The sequence below is a fragment of the Odontesthes bonariensis genome, chromosome 23, assembly GCF_027942865.1.
Source record: "Odontesthes bonariensis isolate fOdoBon6 chromosome 23, fOdoBon6.hap1, whole genome shotgun sequence".
NCBI lineage: Eukaryota > Metazoa > Chordata > Actinopteri > Atheriniformes > Atherinopsidae > Odontesthes > Odontesthes bonariensis.
Window position 1 is genome coordinate 21,351,178 of NC_134528.1, and position 21,213 is coordinate 21,372,390.

Genomic DNA, 21,213 nt, shown 5'->3' on the forward strand with positions numbered 1-21,213 from the left:
TGATAGAGACGATAGGCAGAGAGGATGACTTGATGCGGCTGCCACTCAAAAAATTTGGTTAAAATGTGGTTCAAGATTAAAGTTTAAGGACTGAAAGATAGCTCTAGTCGGTGAGCTTTTTGGCCCTTGAAATTCAGCATTGCTTCCTCTGACCGACAGTGCCAGATGGTAGCAAAACCCATTGAGCCTGGTTCTTCTCCCTTTATTGTCTGTCTGTCTCTCATTCTCAAAAACCTTCCTGTCGATACTGTATATCACCCAGCATCTGATGATATTTCTCCCGAATGCCATGCAGCTCATGGCCCTGCAGACACTACGCAAAGAGGATTTTACACCCGGCTCCTGGGCTCAGTTGCCACATAGCGAGGCGTCTGCAAGCTTTGTGATCCTCACTGTACTCCATGCTGCTGGGAAGAGATATGTGCTGACGGGATGAGGTCAAGACCAAAACAGCTTCTTATGTGCTGTGAACAGACAGAAGGGCAAATAAAGAGGAGGCTTTCCACTCCCGCCTCACACAGGCTCACACATAACCTGCTTACCATTTTCAGTGTGACTAAACAGAGAGGCACAGTGGACCCCACACACTCCCACTCAAACTTGAGGACGACTTGTCACACGAGGGTGAACGATTTCTGACGAGTCAAGAATGAGCGACATGATGAATACAGACTTGTTCATTTACATTACACTTTTACTCGTATCAAAGGGATGTCAACAGTCGGTTGCAATTTCACCAAATACAAGCAGCAGCTTTGCTTGCCTCTCGTCTTTCATTTTCACGCTCTGTTGACGCAGGTTTATATTGTCAGCGCAGACGTTTCTGTCAACATCTATTCGATCTCAATGTTTTTCACACAGAGAGGACTCGTAAAATAGCCTTTTCAACAAACCCGAGCAGGTCTTTCAGGAAACTATCAGTGCCTTTTTTTCTTTTTTGACAACACCTGACAAAGATTGCTCGGAGGTGACCCAAAACAAGCTGAGCGCAGGCAAGCAGACGCGTGAGGAATAGTGGAGCGAGTTGAACGGGCAGACCCACGGAGCAGCAGGCAGCATAACATAGGTTGCATAACAATGACTTTCAGTACAGTACAGCCGGCCTGCCTGTTGATATGTGGGCGCGGGTGACTGCGGGACAATGCGAACTCGCCGTGTGCTGCCGAGCAAATACGACACGAGAGAATACTGTTGCCATGACAAGAGAGAGATGAGTAATGACAGAGAACCGGGGCTGCAGCTGAGGAAAAGAAGAGGGTTTATCCACTTTCAGAGTGAGGAAAAAGAGGGAATAATAGATGAGTCAGCTGCTTACAAATTTCAGTGCCGAATCAAACAGGCAGTGAAATTATACTGTACAGCCAGTGGCAATGGAGTCAAGCCAAGCAGGAGATAGAAGCACTCCCACATGCATACATGTGCTCAGGCTGGATATTTCTGTCTGTCTTTATGTCTTTGCCTCTTCATTTTGTTTTGCTCTCACACAGTTCTGCAGCACACATTCAGGAGACACAGTTGAGCGTGTTTTCCTACTATATTTCCACACCTTGAGTATATTCTTGTCTGGCACACAAATAAAGCACAGGTATCTCTCCTGCCCCGGGAGGATTGCCTCAAAGCTCCATGTTGGATGCTTTGAAATCACTCTGTGGTTTGGGGCCGTACAACTTTGCCTCTCCAGCGATATGTGCACACTCACATAGTGCACTGCTGACTGCAATGTCTGTTACCTGGCGGACGTAAGCTCATCATCCACACGCTGTGTCATCAGCGCAGTCACACTTACTGTAATCCTGGCATTCATGCATCATGCAGTGTAAATTCATGTAAATGTCTGCTTGAATGCTAAAGTGAAGATTCAAACCGTGGCATGTATTTCAGACGCAAATGCAACTGCTCCCCCCACCCACAGTTTCTCAAGCACTCCTCTGGTACGTCTTTATGTACATAAATCCACTGATTGCCCCTGTCAGTGACTGATGTGGCATACTGTAGCAATGATTTAACCTTAAGCCAATTTCCAGACTTTGCTACAATACACATCAGCAAAGAGCCAGTGTTATGAGAGGAGAAAATTAGTCAAACTCACAAAGGACTGATGAAAAACATCATTATAAAAACCGACCTTTTAGGACAACTATGAGTCACAACAGGGGCCTGTAGATAAAATACAGTTTTGATTGTCACGATCTCTTCACACTTACTGACTGAACTGTTTTGTTTTTTTCATGAGATTTTCTGCATGTTCTCTTGGAAACGATTGAGCACGGCTAGCAAGCTAGCAGCTAAGTTTTTGAAGGTTGTGTACTCGAACTGACTCATCTGTTTTGAGTTTGTTGTACCCGCCTTTAACACTTCCAGTCATTTCAGATAGTTTAATCCAAGACGTAACCTTAAAGGGATAGTTCGCCTCTTTTGACATGAAGCTGTATGACATCCCATACTAGCAATATTGTTTATGAACATTGACTTATCCCCCACTGCGTCCTGTGAGCCGAATTCCAGCCTCGTTTTGGCGTTGACGAAGGTAGTCTGGCTAGTTGGCTGGGGCCACAAAAATAAAGCGTTTTGCTTCTCAAAACAATATGTGTTCAAAAGAGTAATACATTTGCATCACAAAATCGTTCTCCAACAAAAAGTCAGACCTCACAATCGCTTGGCGCTATTTTCTCTCCCTTCGTATCACTGCCTGCTGTGTAGACTGTGCAGACTGAAGTGCAGACCGAGCAGTCCCCTGCATCCGAGCAGTAAACACCGTAACAGGTACGGCAGACGGCAGCACGTAGCGATATGAAGTGAGAGAAAATGAGAGAAAGAAGCAAATGTATTACTCTTTTGAACGCATATTGTTTTGAGAAGCAAAGCGCTTTATTTTTTTGGCCCCAGCCAACTAGCCGGACTACCTTCGTCAACGCCAAAACGAGGCTGGAACTCGGCTCACAGCACGCAGTGGGGGGTAAGAAAATGTTCATAAACAATATTGCTAATATGGGATGTCATACAGCTTCATGTCAAAAGAGGCGAACTATCCCTTTAATTACCAATTCATGCCTAATCCGATCCTCAACCGTAACCCAAATTCAAACCTTAGCCTTAAACCTAGCCAGGACCCCCAAAATGATGTTTTGCCTCATTAGAATCATTATGTGTAAACAATACAAGTCAAGCTGTGGGGACTGGTAATGAGACTTAAGTGCAAAAAAGATGAAAAGCCTTGGTGACAACATAATTCCCACGAGGCCAGTGCATCATGGAATCCTGTGATTAAATTGTCTTTTTGTTAAGAGCTGATTTAGCACAATATCAACTAGACAATGAACTTCAGAGTTGCAACTTTAAACATTTCCTTATTTACTTGTCTATGTTTTTGCTCAATAGTCTTTCTCCAATAAGGCCCCGTGCAGCAATGCAGCCTTATTGAAATAAACGGGTAATCCATTGCCTTTTTTTTTTTTTGCCATTGTCAGAGTGAAAGCCCTCTTACAGGATTACTGTACATCCCCATTCAGGATTACACCCATAGGCAACAATTAGTATTTCTAGTAGCATACAAATGGGCTGCTTCAGACACCACAGAGCAGAGTTTCTACATGTCCAATCTGATTAGAAATCAATCTGTAAAATCACTCATAATCAGGTGTAAATGTTCATTTAAATGAAGTGAATTGTGGTTCAAGACTGAACTACAACGTGAGATTCTAGTTGTATTTAAAGAATTATAATTAATTATTTTTACTAACACTATACAAATTCTATGCAACTAGAGTCCATCTTCTAATTTGACTGCTGGGAAAGTCTCAAGAATAGATTTTCTAAAAATGTGTCATTTTGTATCTAAAAAGACCAGCTGGGCCTTTATTTTTCATCTTAAAATCTGAATGAATAAGTCATTCAGTAATAAGCTGCTGGTTGTGGTAAACACCAGGCTGTGGTAGAAGTAAGTGTACCTGTGTACAGTCATCTCTGTTCATCCATTTGTCTGTCAACGCTATCTACCAGATGGCCTACTTGGTCTTAAAATGCTGTGAGAGCATGACACTTTTGCAAAGTGTTTTGATTTGATTAATTTATTTTTACTCTTTCCCTCAGACACTTAACATCAAATCAGTTTTCAGATGAACATCCTGTATTTTCTGGATCGTGCTCACACTTCGTTAAACTAATGGAAGTTTATTCCGATGATGGGATTTAATGGCTAAAATGTCTTCATTGTGGCTTAGGAGTGCACTTCTGTGGAGTGTTTCCACATTTTCAATTTAAAACAAGAAGCTGTGGTTTTTTAATTTCTTGTAAATAGACAGCCTCTCGTTGCTGGAGGAGATAACTGAGCATCTTTTTTTGTGGCGGAAGAAGACTGTTGTGACCTTGGAGAATATGGTTATTTTTATTTCAGCTTCGTGAGGTACCGTGACCACACTGGCAAACTCCGACCGCATCACCTTGATCATCCTGACAGACGTCCTGCTGACAGCTGTCAGTCATCCTGGTGAATGTGTTCAGAGTGTGATGATGTCATCTGGGTCCCTTGCTTGTTTTCCTTCTGAGCTACTGAGCATCTGTACGTGCATGTGTGACCTTCTTTTTACTGAGACTAACACTAAGGGGTTTTAGATTTTGAGGAGCATGCATTTGCATTTCGAGATGTGACCTATAAGAGTATCTTTTAAATTACAGTTGCAGTTTTTTTCTTTGTTCATTAAATCAAAGATGCATTAGCCAAGGAGGCTCAAATCCATCTCGTCTCATTTTTTGTCAGCCTTCTTACCCTCAAGACAGTATTTGTGGAAATGAACTGAAGAGATAACTGTACTTTGTAAGCAGACAGGACTGAGAGTTGTTTCCACATCAAAAACAAAGGAGCATCAGAAACAGTTCAGGACGAAACTTTCATGATTTACATTTCTCACGCAAAGAACGTTAAGAAAAACTCTCCATGAATGCTTGTCAAGGGACAATTAGCAGTTTAAGTTTTACACTGGAAAATAATGTGATAAATTATAGAAAACATTCCATCCTAAATGAACTCTGAGTGTCTACTAAAACTGTGCCACAAAGCCCACAATTTTACAACGACTGCTACAAATTGTTGTATGAATCACCATTCCTACTCAAGCACCTCATGAGGTGTTGAATTGCTTTTGAATGTGGTCCTGTACAAATTTGATTTGCCACTGAGAGTGAATGATTCAGCCCTGGAGATGCTGGAGTGCGTATCCAAAGCATAATCTGAGCTGGCATATTCTTTTTAATGCTGTTGTAATAATTTCAACATTGCAGTCTGTGACATACTGAATAAATGTATGCAGTAGAGGAGATAGGAAGGAGTAGCTTACCTTCAAATCAGTTTAACTGACTGGATCTAGACTGGAGGTAGCCTGGTATTCAACTTCTTAGAAAAGTATCTGTTCATGGATCATGACATGGCTCAGATGTTGGGAAAATGTTGGGTATGCTGGGGCTCCAACATTTTTTAAAACTTTTTCAATTTTCTACTTCAGCGTAAAACAAAATTGGTTAGGCTGATCAATACAATACAATACAGCAGTTTTATCTTATGAGCACTGATCTTGAGGAGGGCCTGAAGGCCACGATGCCAGTAATTAAAAGGAAATGCATATGGAGACAGAGTTTGCAACACTTTTTAAAGTCTCTTTTTTTTTCTCTCCAAAGTCTGATACCAAGGATAAGTACCCGATTAACATCCTTGTTGTGCTTTACTTCTCTACTATAGCCCCGTTTCCACTATGCAGTCCGGTACGGGTCGGTTCAGAACGGTTCGCTTATGTCAGTGTTTCCACTACCACGAAAGCGTACCGGTCCCATGGTACCCGTTACCATGTCTGTAACCCTTCTGCTTGGGGTACCGAGCACACAGGACCGGTTCCAGGCTCTGCTCTCCGTTGTTGGTGAGGAGGCTGTGCAGCGGGAGCTCGATGGCGCTGTGCCAAACGAAAAAGTTTTCCAGCTGATTGCCGCAAAAATGGCAGAGAGTGGTTTCAACCGGACTGCGAGGCAGTGTCGCATTAAGCTGAAGAAGCTTGGAGGGGGTTCGAAATTATGGATGTTATTTGTTATTTGCTGTTATTTGCTATTTACGCTTCGGCACGCACTCCGCCCACCCCTGAGGGTCCCCTCTGTACAGTGGGAACGCAAAGCTGACCCCAAAGCGACCCGTACCGTACCGATACGAAGTGACCATTTCATGACTGTACTGACAGTGGAAACGAGGCTTATGAGCATGAAGGGTCACACATGCATGCACAGGAACAAATGCTAACAACGTACGGTACTCAAAGTGAATCATAGGCTCTGCGTAGCTTCTACTCAAAGGGTAAATATACCTTATAGCCTAAATATAGCCTAATTTTCATTATACACAGCTCCAACTCTGCTATCTGCATGCTATCCATCCATTCATGATCTTCGCTTATCTAAGGCTGGGTTGCGGGGGTAGCAGGTCCAGCAGGTCCAGCAGGACCCAGACATCCCTCTCCAAAACTTACAAAGGGAGGTGACTAGGAGGCAATCTAATTAGCTGCCCAAGACACATCAGCTGACTCCCATTCCCCAAATTCCCTCCAGATGTAGCGCCCTCATTACAGCTGAGCCCCATGTCTCACTCCAACTTGCCATCACTCCTGAACAGGATCCCGAAATACCTAAACATACCATTTTCTTTTTTCAAATTTCCTTGACTACTACAACGGCCTACATGCTCAAAATGGCACGTTTTTGTCAAGATTTGGATCAATTCAGGCCTGCACAGTTCTTTTGGTTAAATTATTCATATCAGAAATGGAAACAGTTGCAGGCAGGCCAGTAAGTGGAAATGTTTTCCCCATTCTAGACATGGCACTGTACTGCCCATCTTCCCTGCTGACTTACCTGAGATAAGCACATCCATCCATCCATTATCTATACCGCTGAATCCGTCGATCGGGTCGCGGGAGATAAGCACATTTTCAAGTTTTTTTTTTTATTATTAGATTTATTTTCTTGACACACTCACCTGATTTTTATCTGAAAATATAAAGTAATTCGCATAAAGTCTGAACCTGAGTATCTGTTCTTGCTGTCACTTAATTGATTTAAATATGTGTAACAGTGAGTTTTGCTCTTCTGTACAGACATGACTGTTGGTGGATTTGCCGTAAGTAAGTTGATGGCATCGTGCCCAAAAAGTTGAAGGTGCATCTCTGCTTTGATAGAATATTGAATTTTACAGATGTCCTCAACCAGACTAAATCAATTGCAAAATGAGAAAAAACTGGTGACCTCATGTTGGCCATTTTATTCTTTATTCTTTCTTATTTTTCCCTCCTATGAAAAATAAAGCAGTGGACCAGCTTGTATCGTGACTGCAGTGAATTTCTATTAAGTTCAAGAGAGTGATGGCACCACCAGCATCATAATGACTCAATGCCATTAGCTCCTTTTTTCTTTGTTCCCGCCTTTATATTTTCCCGTTTCTCTTTTCCTCCCTTTCACACTGTTTGTCGAACATTGTCTCAGTTTACCAAAACCCAGCTTTCATTAAGCCAGTGTTTCCAGATCAATGACCACCCATTCATTTTCTAAACCCACTTTATAGTATTCAGTGCTGCACTGTTCATCAATAGGCCAACATTAAGCCATGATCATTTCTCGTAAAAGTGTTTCGAAATCTTAGCACATCAAGGAATCTCACGGATTTTTCTTCTCCATCTGTGTGCTATTTATCCGTCCCTCTGATGCTTCTTTTAATTGTCTCTACTCTCCCTCCACCTCGTCAATCAGCATGCGAGTTTGTGTGTGGTTTGACTCAGCGCCAGGGCTAAGTGTTTAATTAGTACCAACACAACTTGCTTTGCCTCGACAGTCGCAGGTTTACAAGGCCTTCGACTGCAGCTCCTGGCTCAGCAGTGCACCACCGAGATAAAACAGAGAATTTGGTGGAGGAAATCAATGGTGTACAAATGTGGATACACAACCTCCCCATCTCTGTTTGCAGAGGCAACCTGCCTGAGAGTTGTAAAGAAAGGAAGGCAAGGACCCTTTGAGATGGTCCTTCTGTTTTTCAATCTCCCTTTCTCCTTCAACAATTCTCTCAAGCGTATTTTGTGCCTCTCATACCTCCTTTATGTCTTTGCCAACCATCTTGGTCACATTTTCCGTCTTTCCCCTCCGTACTTTGTGTCCTTATCCCTCTTCCCTCTCTTGCTCCTTTGTCTTTCACTGTGTCTTTTGTTTCTCCTTTTCAAATGATCAAGTGTCGGTATATGAGCTTTTAAGAAAATGCATTTACTCAGCAAGGACACCTTCGCCCCTCAGTAGGAGGAATTTGCAATTATCTGTCAGGCTCAACGCAGCAAGAAAACAATTCCAACATTATATTTTTATCATTCAGCTGTGCTGTACAGTTAGACTGTGGAGCTCAGCTAAGGCACCCCCCCCCCCCCCCCCCTTATTTAACCCACTGCACACCTTTAGCAATATAATTATCCCTTATTTAATTTGAGTAAGACATTATTACCCTATTGTGAAGCCATAATACTGTAAGTAATTGAAGACATCTGTTACATCCTACGCCATGAGCCAGGAGCAAAAAAAAAGAGAAAAAGAGTAGCATTCAGAAGGATACTAATATATAGAAAAACTGAAAAGGCGGGTGTTTGATGTGTCACCGTATCTGTGGTTAAAAGAACAACGAGTGCTCTCACCTGCTCAACTCACTTGACTGAATCTTAGGGGGTCAGGTGAGATAAGCGGAAAAATTTTCTCTTTACCACACTTTAGCAGTGGATTGAGCCATTTGTGGTTTTCTGTCTCTGCGCCCCTTCTTTACATTGATCCATGGAAGCAGCTGTTAGGTGGAGTCACCTGTGCAGTGCTTTGATAAAAAAAAGAAGTCCAAAAACAACAGTTAGTCTACAGTGAGGGGACATCAATTGATGATATAGTATTTTTACAGTCATATCACACCGACAGGCCAAATGCGATCTACAGTAAGATTTAATGTTTCATATAAGATGTTGTACATTCTAAACTTCTCAAAAGACATGTGTGATGCCAACAAGAAGCACCCAGAGTATCATAATGTGAACAGCTGCAGTCGTTAACATGAGGAGCTGTGCTCACCCCTGTAATACGCATGCCCAAGTACTTAAGGATTACAGAAGTAACCCTTACTACTTCAGAAGTAGAATATGACCTTTCAATAACTTCAAATTATCAGCAAAAAAACCAAAACTTAAATGGCAAATGTCATCAACACTTTTAAAAGTTCGAAAATCTGTTTCACTGTGAGGAAACTTTAAACTTCAACAATCCATTCAAATTGGAAAACAAGAGTATATAAGGGCTTTGACACCTTCAAACCATAGGCTGCGTAGACGGATGCATCAGACTGTTAGAAGTAGAGTGCCTTGATTAAGCAGAGGGCGCTCTAATAAAGGCTTGACCTAATGTACACCTTTGTGACATCTCTGTAAAATAAGCTAATGCTATGTATGCTACGGAAATGGAGGTAACTACTGAGTAGCTGTCCTAAAAAGATAATCTGTGTTGTAACAAATGAAAATAAGGCTGTTTGTAAATTCTGTACGAAGCAGCTGTTTTTCTTTGAAATGACAGCAAATCTGTGGGATCACATAGCTAGCTTGCCACTCAAGTGAGGCAATGGAGGCATCCCATGGAGGCACCAAACGTCAACATCACATGTTTAGAGTGGTCTGACTGCGACCCATCTGTATTGTTTTGGCAGAGCTATGTCAAGAACATATCATGGAACTGGAGCCATGATATATCTGTAAGACACCACATAAAGAAACATTGTTTCTCTAATCACTAGTCACACACAATGGACAATTCTGACCACCCCGTGCATCTGTGACAGCCTCAACTCACTGCGTTTCAGACTCGGGGGAACATGACATTTTGAAATAAAATTTAAAAGAATGAATCATGAAATGGACACTTTGTGTCTTCAACCGGCTCAAATCTTATTTCATTTGTTCGAGTCCCTGAAGCCACACAGTGAGATGTCTACAAGCGAGAGACATTTTTTCTAGTTTTTTCTAGTCTCTAGACACAAGAAATATATAGATATTTTTAATTCCTGGAGCAAGATTTTCAACCGTAATATTGATATAGATGTTCCTTCAGAGGTGAAAAAAATTACTGTTGAAATCTTATGAAATAGGCAGTAGATGCAGCTTGTGTGTATCTCTACACACTGGATAGTTTCCAAATGTATATTAGGCAGCAATACATACAATAGGCTGCAGCTGGAGAATGATGGCAAGAGTCCACCAGCTGATGCTCATGTGAAATGTGAAGCAAAGACAGAATTATGAGGCAGCTCATCATACAGTATTGAAAAAGCAACTGGATTCTAAACTGTCGATGAAAATTGTCAAGTTGCCCTTTAGCAAACAATTTAACAAGCTTGCGCCACTTTGAAGCTGCTCATTGGGGCTTTGATTGTGGTTATAACCTCGCCCTGTCCTGTTTCCTTTTCTACAGAGGCAGGCCAGATCAACAACAATGTGGGACAAGGCTCAAACATTGGCCAGCAGCACCCGTACCCTAACCTAAGCCAGCTGGCGCACGTCTACGAACAGCAGCAGCAGCAGCAGCAGCAGCAGCAGCAGCAGCAGCAACAGCAGCAGCAGCAGCAGCAAAACAAGGATATCAACACGTACGCCTCCCTGAAGGCTGTAGGTGAGTGTGTCTGTCAATCTTTTCTGATTAACACCTTTACATTTTGGGATGAGACAGAGCGGTTTGAGAAAGACGGTTATGATGCGAGTGCCGCTGCTCAAAGGTGCCGCATCCTGACTGTGAATCTTGAATCTTGAGGGCTGCTTCCGGTCTTGTTCGTGAAGTGGTGTGAGCAGACTGCAGTGAATCTCGACTGGAGCTTTCATTGATTTTTTTTTTTTTTTTTTTTTTCAGTACAGGTAGCTGAAAGTTTTGTGACCCCCCCCCCCACACACACACACACACAAAGGGCAGCAGATACTTTTTCTTGCAGTCTGAAGGAGGGATGAGACTCAACTAAAGCAGTCAGGCAGGCTGATTTGACAAGTGTTATTGATTGCACTACGAAACTGGACATGCTGTAAGACAGAAACTGCTCATTGAGCTTTTTGACTGCTCAGTGCATGCCAGGAATTTCAATGAGTTAGCTGCCAGTGCAGCTGATTTGAATTTTCCCCACATTTCTCATATGTTATTTGGCAGGGGCATCACTATTTCATCACCTGTATTAATTTGAGATTGAGTTGAATTTTTCAGTGTGTTTGTCAGCTTGTTTATGCTCGACAGATACCCTGCCCCTCAGTCGCTTCAGAATTCAACCCACTATGCCACATGTTATCTTCAAAAAGATATCAGTATAAAGTGATACAAGATAGTATTTCATGCATCTGTGCACTTTATTGGAAAAATTACCATATCAACATATCGAGCGTGTCCTCGAAAACCTGATTTACATCACATGTTTAGTGTGGTCGGACTGCGACCCATCTGTATACACACCCAGACAAATTGAAGATAGATTTCCATGCTAGCTCATCCTGAATACTATTCTCTTTTCCAGAAGCAGGAAGACGTGTAACTAGGATATCAGCATTGAAAACACTTAGACAGTTGAATAGGTAAATGGACTTCTCGTTTAATGGGTCACTTGCCCTAGAGTATATTAGTGAAAATTGATGATTAAAATTGATTAACACTGTGATCTTAACTCCTGGTAACACGACAAGTTTGTTATTTGTTCGTGTATTCTATGAAAAAAATGTAATTCCCAAAAGAATGGGCAAATATAAACATCAGAAAATGTCTGAATACTTTCAGTTGTGTTTGACTTTAAAAAGAAGGTTTTTTTTTTTTGGTTTTTTTTACAAATGCCAACATAGAACATCTCGATGTCAGTCCGTAAAGATCAAAGAACAGATTTCACACCAACATTTAGTGAGGAGAAAATCATCATCATAGGAGAGGCAGACATGCCAATTTCTTCACTGACAGGAGCTTCAATAGATCAGAGTGCAGAGCATCCATAAGACATGCCGCAATTTGAGCATGGAATGAAACCCGACTGTTCTTTGACTGGAAAACCTCTCTCTGATGTGAAGCTCCCCCCTCCTTTTTATCTCACCGCACATAAACCCAACAGAAGGATGCCACACATGCTGTGGGGATTGCAGCAAAGTTTTTTTGCAAATGACTTAAATCTCTATCTGCAGGGAAAACAGATGAGACAGGTTTATGATATTTGACTAACAGGTACAGACTCTACCATTTCCAGTCATTTCTCAACTTTAACAGATCAAGAATATGCAACAGTTGGTACAGTTGCAGATTTTTTAAAATGTCCCTTTGAAGCGACTACTTTTGCTCCCAAAAAAGCATTTACTCTGAATCACAGAATCGTTTCAACTCAAGGTGCCTGGACAAGGTGGAACCTTCCCAAAAGGACCATCACGTGGACCGAGATGTGGCGGCTGGAGCCTTTCCGTATCTCCTTTATGCTCCGAGCAGTGTACGACACCCTACCCACCCCAATCAACTTGCACAGGTGGGGAATGAGGGAGGATCCACTGTGCAGGCTATGTGGCGGTAAAGGAACCATGGCGCACATCCTATCAGGGTGCAGAACAGCATTGACCCAGGGGAGGTATAGGTGGCGCCATGACAAGGTGTTGGCACAGCTCGCAGATATCCTGGAGCAAGAGAGGGGGAAAAAACGTCCAGCCAAAACAAAACTGCTGTTGAGTACCATCACCTTTGTAAAGGAGGGACATAGACCAGGCGCCCAAGACCAAGCCAAGCAGAATCTCCTGCAGACAGCCCAGGGATGGGGATTGGAGGTCGACTTAGGGAGGAAACTCCACTTCCCAGAGGCGGTACTGTCAACAACTCTGAGACCAGATGTCATCATGTGGTCTCTAGAGGATAAGAAGATCATCCTGGGGGAGTTAACAGTCCCGTGGGAAGAGAGCTGTGAGGAGGCGGCAGAGAGAAAGAAGTAAAAGTACCAACAACTTGTCCAGGACTGCCGGGACAAGGGGTGGACAACATGGCTGATAACAGTGGAAGTGGGTTGTCGAGGATTCCCAGCTCAATCAGCGTGGAATCTAATGACAAAGGTGGGATTGAGAGGACACTTGAGGAAAGCAGCCGTTCTTAGGTTGGGAGAAGCGGCAGAGAGAGCCTCCTGTTGGCTCTGGCATAAGAGAGAGGACACTAGCTGGAAGCCTGGAGGAGGGGGGCAGTGACTTGGCCAAGCACTGCTGACCCGCCAACTGGAGAGTGTTGTGGTTAAAGGCGGTAGCATGGCTGCCGCGTCTGTCACGGCGGTGGTGGACCGTGACGTCAAAATGACGTTTCAGGCATGGCGCTTCCCTTGAAAAGACGGCGCAGCGCGTTGTCGTGCACCAGTCGATTTTTGTAACTTGGCGGCGCCGACCACAACGAACCGGATGGACCGATGTGAAACCAGGCTCAGTGAGGAGGTGCGTTTGTACAGGCAGCTGTACGAAACTGCAGTGAAACAGTACAGGGAGCACGTATGAGCTCACAGAGATTGGCAGAACTTTGGGGAAAGAGGGAGAGTTCTGTAAGAATGTGTGGAAGAAGCTACGGGACAGATACGTGAAGGCAAAGAAGAGGGCAGAGACTCTGTTGATGCCGGGGGCTTCAAACCTTCACCTCTTTTAACTGAATTAAAAAATTAAAATGATCCGAAAACTGCAGCAGTATCATTAATTACAGTATTCCTGCTCTTGACAGCGGCATTGTTTTCTTCTCCACTTTCGTGGTTGTAGAGTAGAGGTAACCTTCAGGTAGCAGCGCCACCTCTGTGACGGAGAAAATTGCAACTACTGGCGCGCAACGACTTGCGCCACTATATAGGGTCCTATGGCGGGCACGAACTCGTGACGTCATCAACACCGCTCGCGCGAGCAGACGCGGCAACCATGCTAGAGCCTTAAGGGTCGAAACACTCTGAAAAGGTTGGGGACCACCTGATGACCCCTCCCCCAGGTCAAGGCTCGTCCATGAAAATGGATTGATAATAGCATCTTTGATGTATTACAGAACCCTTTCTGACAACTTAAAGAGGCAAGCTATAACCGAACAGGAATGCTAAAAAAGCACGTTTTTACTTTCATTACTTCATTATAGATTATACCATCCATATTTTTTCAAACGTTACAGTTTGAACTATTTTTGAAAACGATTACTGTTTCATAATCAGTGGTGTTGTTTAGTGGCTATATATCTGTGTATAATTGTATCGACTGTACATAGAAATGATTAATCACAAAAAAACAGATCCCACTCAGCTTCATATGGTCCAAACTGCACCTTCGAGTTGGCAGAAAGTGTATTTAATCGATTCAGATCAATTATGAATAGGGGTGGGCAACGATTACAATTTTTAATCTAATTAATCACATGATTTCCCCGATTAATCACGACTAATCGTATTTGCACGCAAAATCCAAAAATAAATTCAAAAGTAGTGTATAGCTTTTAGCACTTAGTTTTATTTTAAATGTACTGCCATATGAACGAAAGAGCCATAACATTTGTTGTGCAAACACAATTTTAACATCAACATTTTTATGTAGTTTTTATGTAGAAGCCTCGCTCCACTGTCTGTTTCGTTGAATGACTTGCTGGCCAAGTAAAAGTTCCGTACCCTTCTCCATGTTTGGTGGATCCGCCAATTACTTTCTTTTCCGGTTCCGCAGCAGACAGCAACAGACTTTTACAAAATAAAAGCCTGTGAGAAACAGACTTTTACAATAATAAAATAAATAATAAAACCTGCGCTAATGCACGATAAAATATCTGTCGGCATTAAATAATCAACGAGTTAACGCAATAATAACGAGTCAACTTGCCCAGCCCGAATTATGAACAGTGAAAGACCTCTTACTGTGAGTGCACATATAAAGCCTTTTCATGTGTTACACATAAGGGGTGAATTTGAACCTAAATCATGATCTTTTTCTAACCCGAACTAGGTACCTTTACTGTGAATAATTAATAACAGTAGCATGGATAAAGAGCCCCAGTCTCTGCAGTAAAATTGCTGCTTAGCAAGGCCAAAATAAAAAAAATTAAAATAGAATTTAGTTGAAAAAAATGCAAGACTGTTTGAGAAGACATGCTGAACAACAAAATTGGAACTCGTCAAGTAGTTGTTGAGGTGGCTGCATGGTGGTGTAGTGGTCAGCATCGTCGCCTCACAGCAAGGGTGTTCCTGATTGGAATCCCAGCAGGGGCCCCTTTGTTCTTTCTTTCGTGTTCAGCCAGTGTATGCGTGGGTTCTCTCCTGCCACTCTGGCTTCTTCCCAGAGTCCAATGACATGCGTTTTAGGTTAACTGCTTATTCTAAGTTGACCGTAGGAGCGGGTGTGAGCGCATGGTTGCTTGTCTCCGGGTGGCCCTGCGATGGACTGGAAATAAATGGTTATCAGACATTTATACAGGAGGGGTGCTAAACATCAGCAATAACAGAGGAGACCAAAAAAATCTGTGGACCTTTACAAGGCTTCCAGCTTAGTTTGATGAAGCAAATTTAGCAGCGTAGTGATTTGAGATTAAGATTAGATTTATTGTCATGTACGAAAATGCACGAAATCACACACTCAGACAGATGCCATACACTGGGCAGCCAAGGGCACCTCGGTCAAGGGCACCTCGGCCGTGGCAAGGAGGTGGACTGTCACCCCTCTGGCTGTCAGTTCACCAATCTTTTTGAGTGGTGGATCATCATCCATCCATTTTCTATACAAGCTCGAGTCGGGCTGGAGCCTATCCCAGCAGTCATCGGGCAAGAGGCAGGGTACACCCTGGACAGGCCACCAGCCTATCACAGGGCCACACGAGACAAACAACCACACACACTCACACTCACTCCTAGGGGCAATTTTAGTGCCTGGAGAGAACCCACGCATAAACAGGGATAATATGCAAACTCCACACAGAAAGGCCCCAGCCGTCAGTAGAACCTTTGAGGTGACGGTGCTAACCACCACACCACCGTGCAGCCCGGAATTGACTATCATGATTCCTTAATTGAACAAGGGGATTTGTGTGAGCACCACAACAGAGCTGCTAGATCATATTGGATTGTCATTGTATCTGTAGTGCTATAGGGTGCAATTTCAATACGTAAAGTGCCACATTCGAAAGAGGTCAAATTGATTCTAAATAGTTTCATGAGTTCAGAAAAGTTAGAGACTTCCTCTTTCCAAGTGTACCAACTGACAGTTCTCACCCTGCATGCAATCGGCACAAACTTGGTGCAAGTGGAAAAAAGAACCCTCCGCCATCCATGATCAAATGCTTCTAAATTCATGCAGAAAATCCAACTTCTTTTTTTTTTTTCCAACAAAATTAGAAGATGATGTAGGTCAGTTAACAGTTACACCCAGTTGCATCAGTGGAAGACTAAAAATGACAAAATAGTTTTGAACTGTGAATGATTTCTGATCAAATCTTAACACCAAGATTCTGAATCCATTTGTGACATTTCGTATTCGTCACTTATTGATCATGGTTTGCATCATCAGCTGATTATATGGATCAAAATTTGGGATTATGATACCGATATAAATACAATAAGATGCAAATTGAAATATTTGCTTATGACTATCAATAAGTCCACTAATAGTGTTTGTTTTAGGTCTTTTTCTGTATGATATCAAAAAGAAAGAAAAAAAAAATTGTAAATGAAAGTAAATCTATCTTTTTTTATACATTGTGTACTTTGCCTCACGGTTACCCATCTGTGTGTTGGGCTGCCTGAGGCTGCTGCTTTGTACGCAGCAAAATGAAAATGTGAGAAATGGAAAACTGAGTTTCCTCGAAGCTGATGACAAACTGCCAAAAAGGAGATACCGAGATGCAGCAGAGAAAGAGTGCTCCTCAGGCCATCTCGTGTAATGTGGTCTGCTCAAACAATGAGGAAAAGCCGTAGCTACCGGTGACACAGACAGGAGCAAAAAAGCAGCGACTGCCTACGGGCCATAAAATCAATCTGAGAAGCAGTGTTATATACTAAAAATCATTTAGTGTCATTTAGCATTATTTCAAGTTAATGGGATAGAGTGTGCAACTCCATCCGTGTCAACCATCTAAAAAGAGAAAATGATTTTATATTAAGCTTTTACAAGAATTTCTTTTTTTTTTTTATGATAAAAGTTGGTCCAGGCAGCAGTTTAGAGGCAATATTCAACCCTGCCAATATTATTCCCTCTTTTCTCTCCGACTCCTTTTGAAACAACTTTTCATCCCTCCCTTTACATCTAAAATGGTCCTCATTTTCCTTCCACCACTCCCCCAAGACCATCTTCCTCTCTCCTGTTTGCTCTGCTAACCTTTAATGTCTGGGCTCACTTTTCTCTACTGCTCATCCTCCCGGCCCCCTCCCGGTCCCCTTCATTTCCTCTCAACTCCTCTCTTGCTCCTTCCCTCCCTCCTCTTCCCCATTTCCAATCTTCACCTTTTCCATCTTTCATATCGCCGCCTATATCATTTACCTCCTGCCCTTTTCTCTGCGCTCCCCTAACCTTCTCTTTTCACCACTTTTGTCTGCCCCTCTCCTCTTCACCCCTGGACAATGACCCGCTTTCCACCTTTAATACATCCTCCATATTGCTCAAAGAGTCATTCGACCGCCAATCAGAATCTACTCATAAAGCTTCTCATATCTGATTCCATTTCCATTTAACCGAAGGGATGCTCCCACCCCCCCCTCTCTCTCTCTCTCTCTCTCTCTCTCTCTCTCTCTCTCTCTCAGGCTCATACTTTAGTGGCAGATTTCTATTTCACAGGTGGTATTCAAAGAGGCATCTCTAAAAGGATTGGAAACCAAAGATACACAGCACAGGAGCCCTGGATTTTAGGGACTGCCATTACCAAGAGTCCAATAACGTAAATGTCACACGTGCGCTTGGGCAAATGCCTGTGTGAGTAACGGAGAGGAAGAAGTTATGGCAGAAAAACACTCCGCAGACTTGTGTGTTCACTATCCGTTGACCCCATTAGATATGGAGCTAAACCCAAGCTAAGCGCCGCAGTTTCTCGCCATCTCCCCATCTGCACCTCCTCTCCACCCCCGTTCTTTAATTGCCTCTGCCACTTTCCCAATGGTCTGATGAGCCACACTTCTGTCAATCAATAGCCCTCTCCACTGTCCCCCTGTGCATTTATATAAGGTCACTTTATTGAATTCTAACAGCAACCAAGGCACAAACCAACTAAAAAAGGTCTCTGGATGTAGGCTCAGAAGGACACGGATGTCTGCAAGTACAGATGACCAATTATGATCATGTAACGTACAAGTGATCCGCTAAATCTTACAACGGTCCTTTCTCCTACATGCCTGGTAAGAAGTTAGTTTTCCACAGAAGATAGACTCCTTAAATCCCCCAGTAATTTGGGAGGGAATTGGTCAATGTTATTTTTTTCCTTTTTTAGCCTCCCTTTCACCTCTGTTGCATTATGCTTCATACAGTACTGTAATCCAAACTGGAGGCTGCCCAAAGAATTTCTTTTTTTGAGCTTCCACACATCCCGCCCGATGTTCTATGCAAGCATCAACCTAAATTTGTCAAAATGGTTTCATCAGTAGGTAGTATCAACAATCTAAAAAGCTTAGAGAACCTGTTGATTATTTATCTTTACACCTAAAATGTGATTTAATCTTGTACAATCCACTCAAAATACAAATTTAGATTAGATTTAGCGCAACATGAAGTTAAAATGCATGTCTCATTGAGGGATACAAATGATACTTTTGTGCAGATAAAAAACCGGATGACATTGCACACACTTTTATGACAACTAACGGATGAATTTAAATTGAATCACCTACGTTTGGCCTTTGGCATTAGCAGAAAAGCAGTGATGTATTGAGTTGTTTGAAAGAAGACTTGATCACGCTTGATTTGTGTAGAGTTGGGTTGTAGGTTTGTATGTACCGAGATAATCAGTAGAAAATAGCTGTTAGAAATAGTAATACCGTATCAAAGGTCTATGAATTTGGAAAAAACTTAAAATGATCATCAAAATGTAAAAACATCTTCAGAATAGTAAACCCTCCGTAGTCTTGGCAGTAGACAACCGAATTGCCCTAAGAAAAAGCAGACTGACATCCACATCTAACTCTAATAAAGTTTTTATGTTCCCCGCACCGAGGGCCTTCATAGAAGCAGTGCTCTCTTTATTTTTTGTCCTGATGCATAATGTTGGTCTCAGTGGGATGCTGGCTTTCTCAGACAGAAACATGCAGGGCCCACACTGCGTAACAGCGGCGTTTTACGTTTCCACTCACGTCCGCCGCTGGATGTTTGCACCGTCGAGCTGACTACCTCCAGATTGATTCACCTGTCGCCTGAGCAAGTTTGATCCCCAGGGGCGGTCTAGCTGGGACTCGTCGGGCGAGACACTGCGCTCCTCCAACCCCCTTCCTCGCCCACAACTCTGCTCTGCTATTCCCTCACAGCGCCCCTTACTCATTTCTCCCCACCGCTCACGGAGCGATAAACGAGATTTATAGTTACGGCAGCAAAGCAAACTCGCTGAATGTGTTAACTTTATCTTCAAGGACGCAAAGGCAACAAGGAGCTAAAGAGCAATGACTTGACTGTGACTGTGAATCAGAAGGAAAAAAAGGTCACATTTCGCAGTGATAAGCGGGACTGAAGCTCGGTGACACCGACTGACAGAGGAAAGAATAAATGTGAGGGCTTTCAAGCTGACTGCTCAGTTGCTGAGGAGACACACACACACACACTAATACGGAGGCAGAGGACGCTTGCACTAACACAAGGTTAAGAACTTTTGCTTTTATGGACTACTTTTTACAGAACTTTTCCTAATGGCAAATTGACTGTTGCACCTGATGTTGCATACAGTGACGAATGGGAAACTTGAATTTTTTGACTTGTGAAAAACACAAAGAATAGCAATGAAAAGCTAGAATTTCCAGTTGGGATATAAAACATTGAATTACTGGTACATCATTATTTGCTCATTTCTTTCCTAAATGCTTGTCATCAGCAGAGCAAAGAGTAAGAACAAGAAGTTTCTACTCCCCACTTTTGAGGTAGAGTGAATGCTGCGGGATCTGAGGTCAGGGATCTGGTTAGATGAACATGTAGCTGCTGAGTTCAGAGAGTGGCGTTGTCAGGGTTTGTGGATTTTGAAATTTGGTTGAATTTTTCTGGTCGTAGTTTTTCTGGGTTTTAGTTTTGATCTGTTATTTAGTCATTTGTTTTTATCAGCATTTATTCCATTTCCATTTATTGCGTTTCTCTTGTCTTGATTTGTCTTTTTGTCCATAGTCTCTTTGATTGCTGTCTGTTCTTCATCTTAGCTTTTTTATCACTTATGGTGATGAGTTATACGTTTTTTTTTTGTTTTTTTTTCAGGTTTCTGCAGTCTGTTTAAGTCCAGTCTTTAGTTGTCTTTTATAGCTGCATTCAACGTTTGTCTTTATCGTTCTTACTTTTGGCCAGGAAGTTTCCTTCATTTGTTTTGACATATACTCACTCCTAGTTTCTTCATGTTTATGTCACTCGCTCCACTACTCACCTGTGTTAATTGTCTCAGCGGTTCACCATTTCACTAATCAGTTCTCCTCTGTATTTAAGCTCCCTGGTTTTCCATAGTCTGACACTCGCTGTTACTCTTCATAGTTCGCTTCTTGTTGTTTCAAGTTCTTGGCCATGTTCACGGTCTTAGTCGGGTTTTTGTTGTTTTTTTTATGTTTTTATTTCCCCAAGTTTAGCTCATGGTGTTCTGGCTTGGCTGCATTTTTTGTTATAGTTTTGAATAACTCAAGTTCTAGTACCTCACAACCTCCCGCCTTCATCTGCGTCTGCATTTGGGTCCTTCTTCTCTCCCCACCACCCTAACAGGCGTCCACATTTAGTGTAAAACAGAATACTTTATTTGACATCAGATACCCAAACGTATGCCCTTAAGCAAAGGAAAAGGCTTTTATTTTTCACATTGTGCCCTATAGTGAACACTTACTAAAGGCCTTTTTTTTTTTCAGCCTTCGTATTTTCCCAATTCTCTGAAATATTTTAAAGATATTGTGCAGCTTTGATTATGAAATTCCCAAACTATGCGTCACATTTCATGAGCTTCTATTGTGCAAGAGAATGTAACACTTCTCAGTTTCAAGAGTTGATGTTTGCT

General features: G+C 42.5%; 1 protein-coding gene across 1 annotated transcript in view; it reads left to right on the forward strand.

Annotated features, from left to right (window-relative positions):
- The window catches only part of shisa9a (shisa family member 9a), a 64,210-nt gene that overhangs the window by 34,705 nt on the left and 8,292 nt on the right, over window positions 1–21,213 (forward strand). Inside the window, 1 exon segment of the mRNA XM_075457709.1 lies at window positions 10,504–10,701. Coding sequence (XP_075313824.1) covers window positions 10,504–10,701 — 198 coding nt within the window.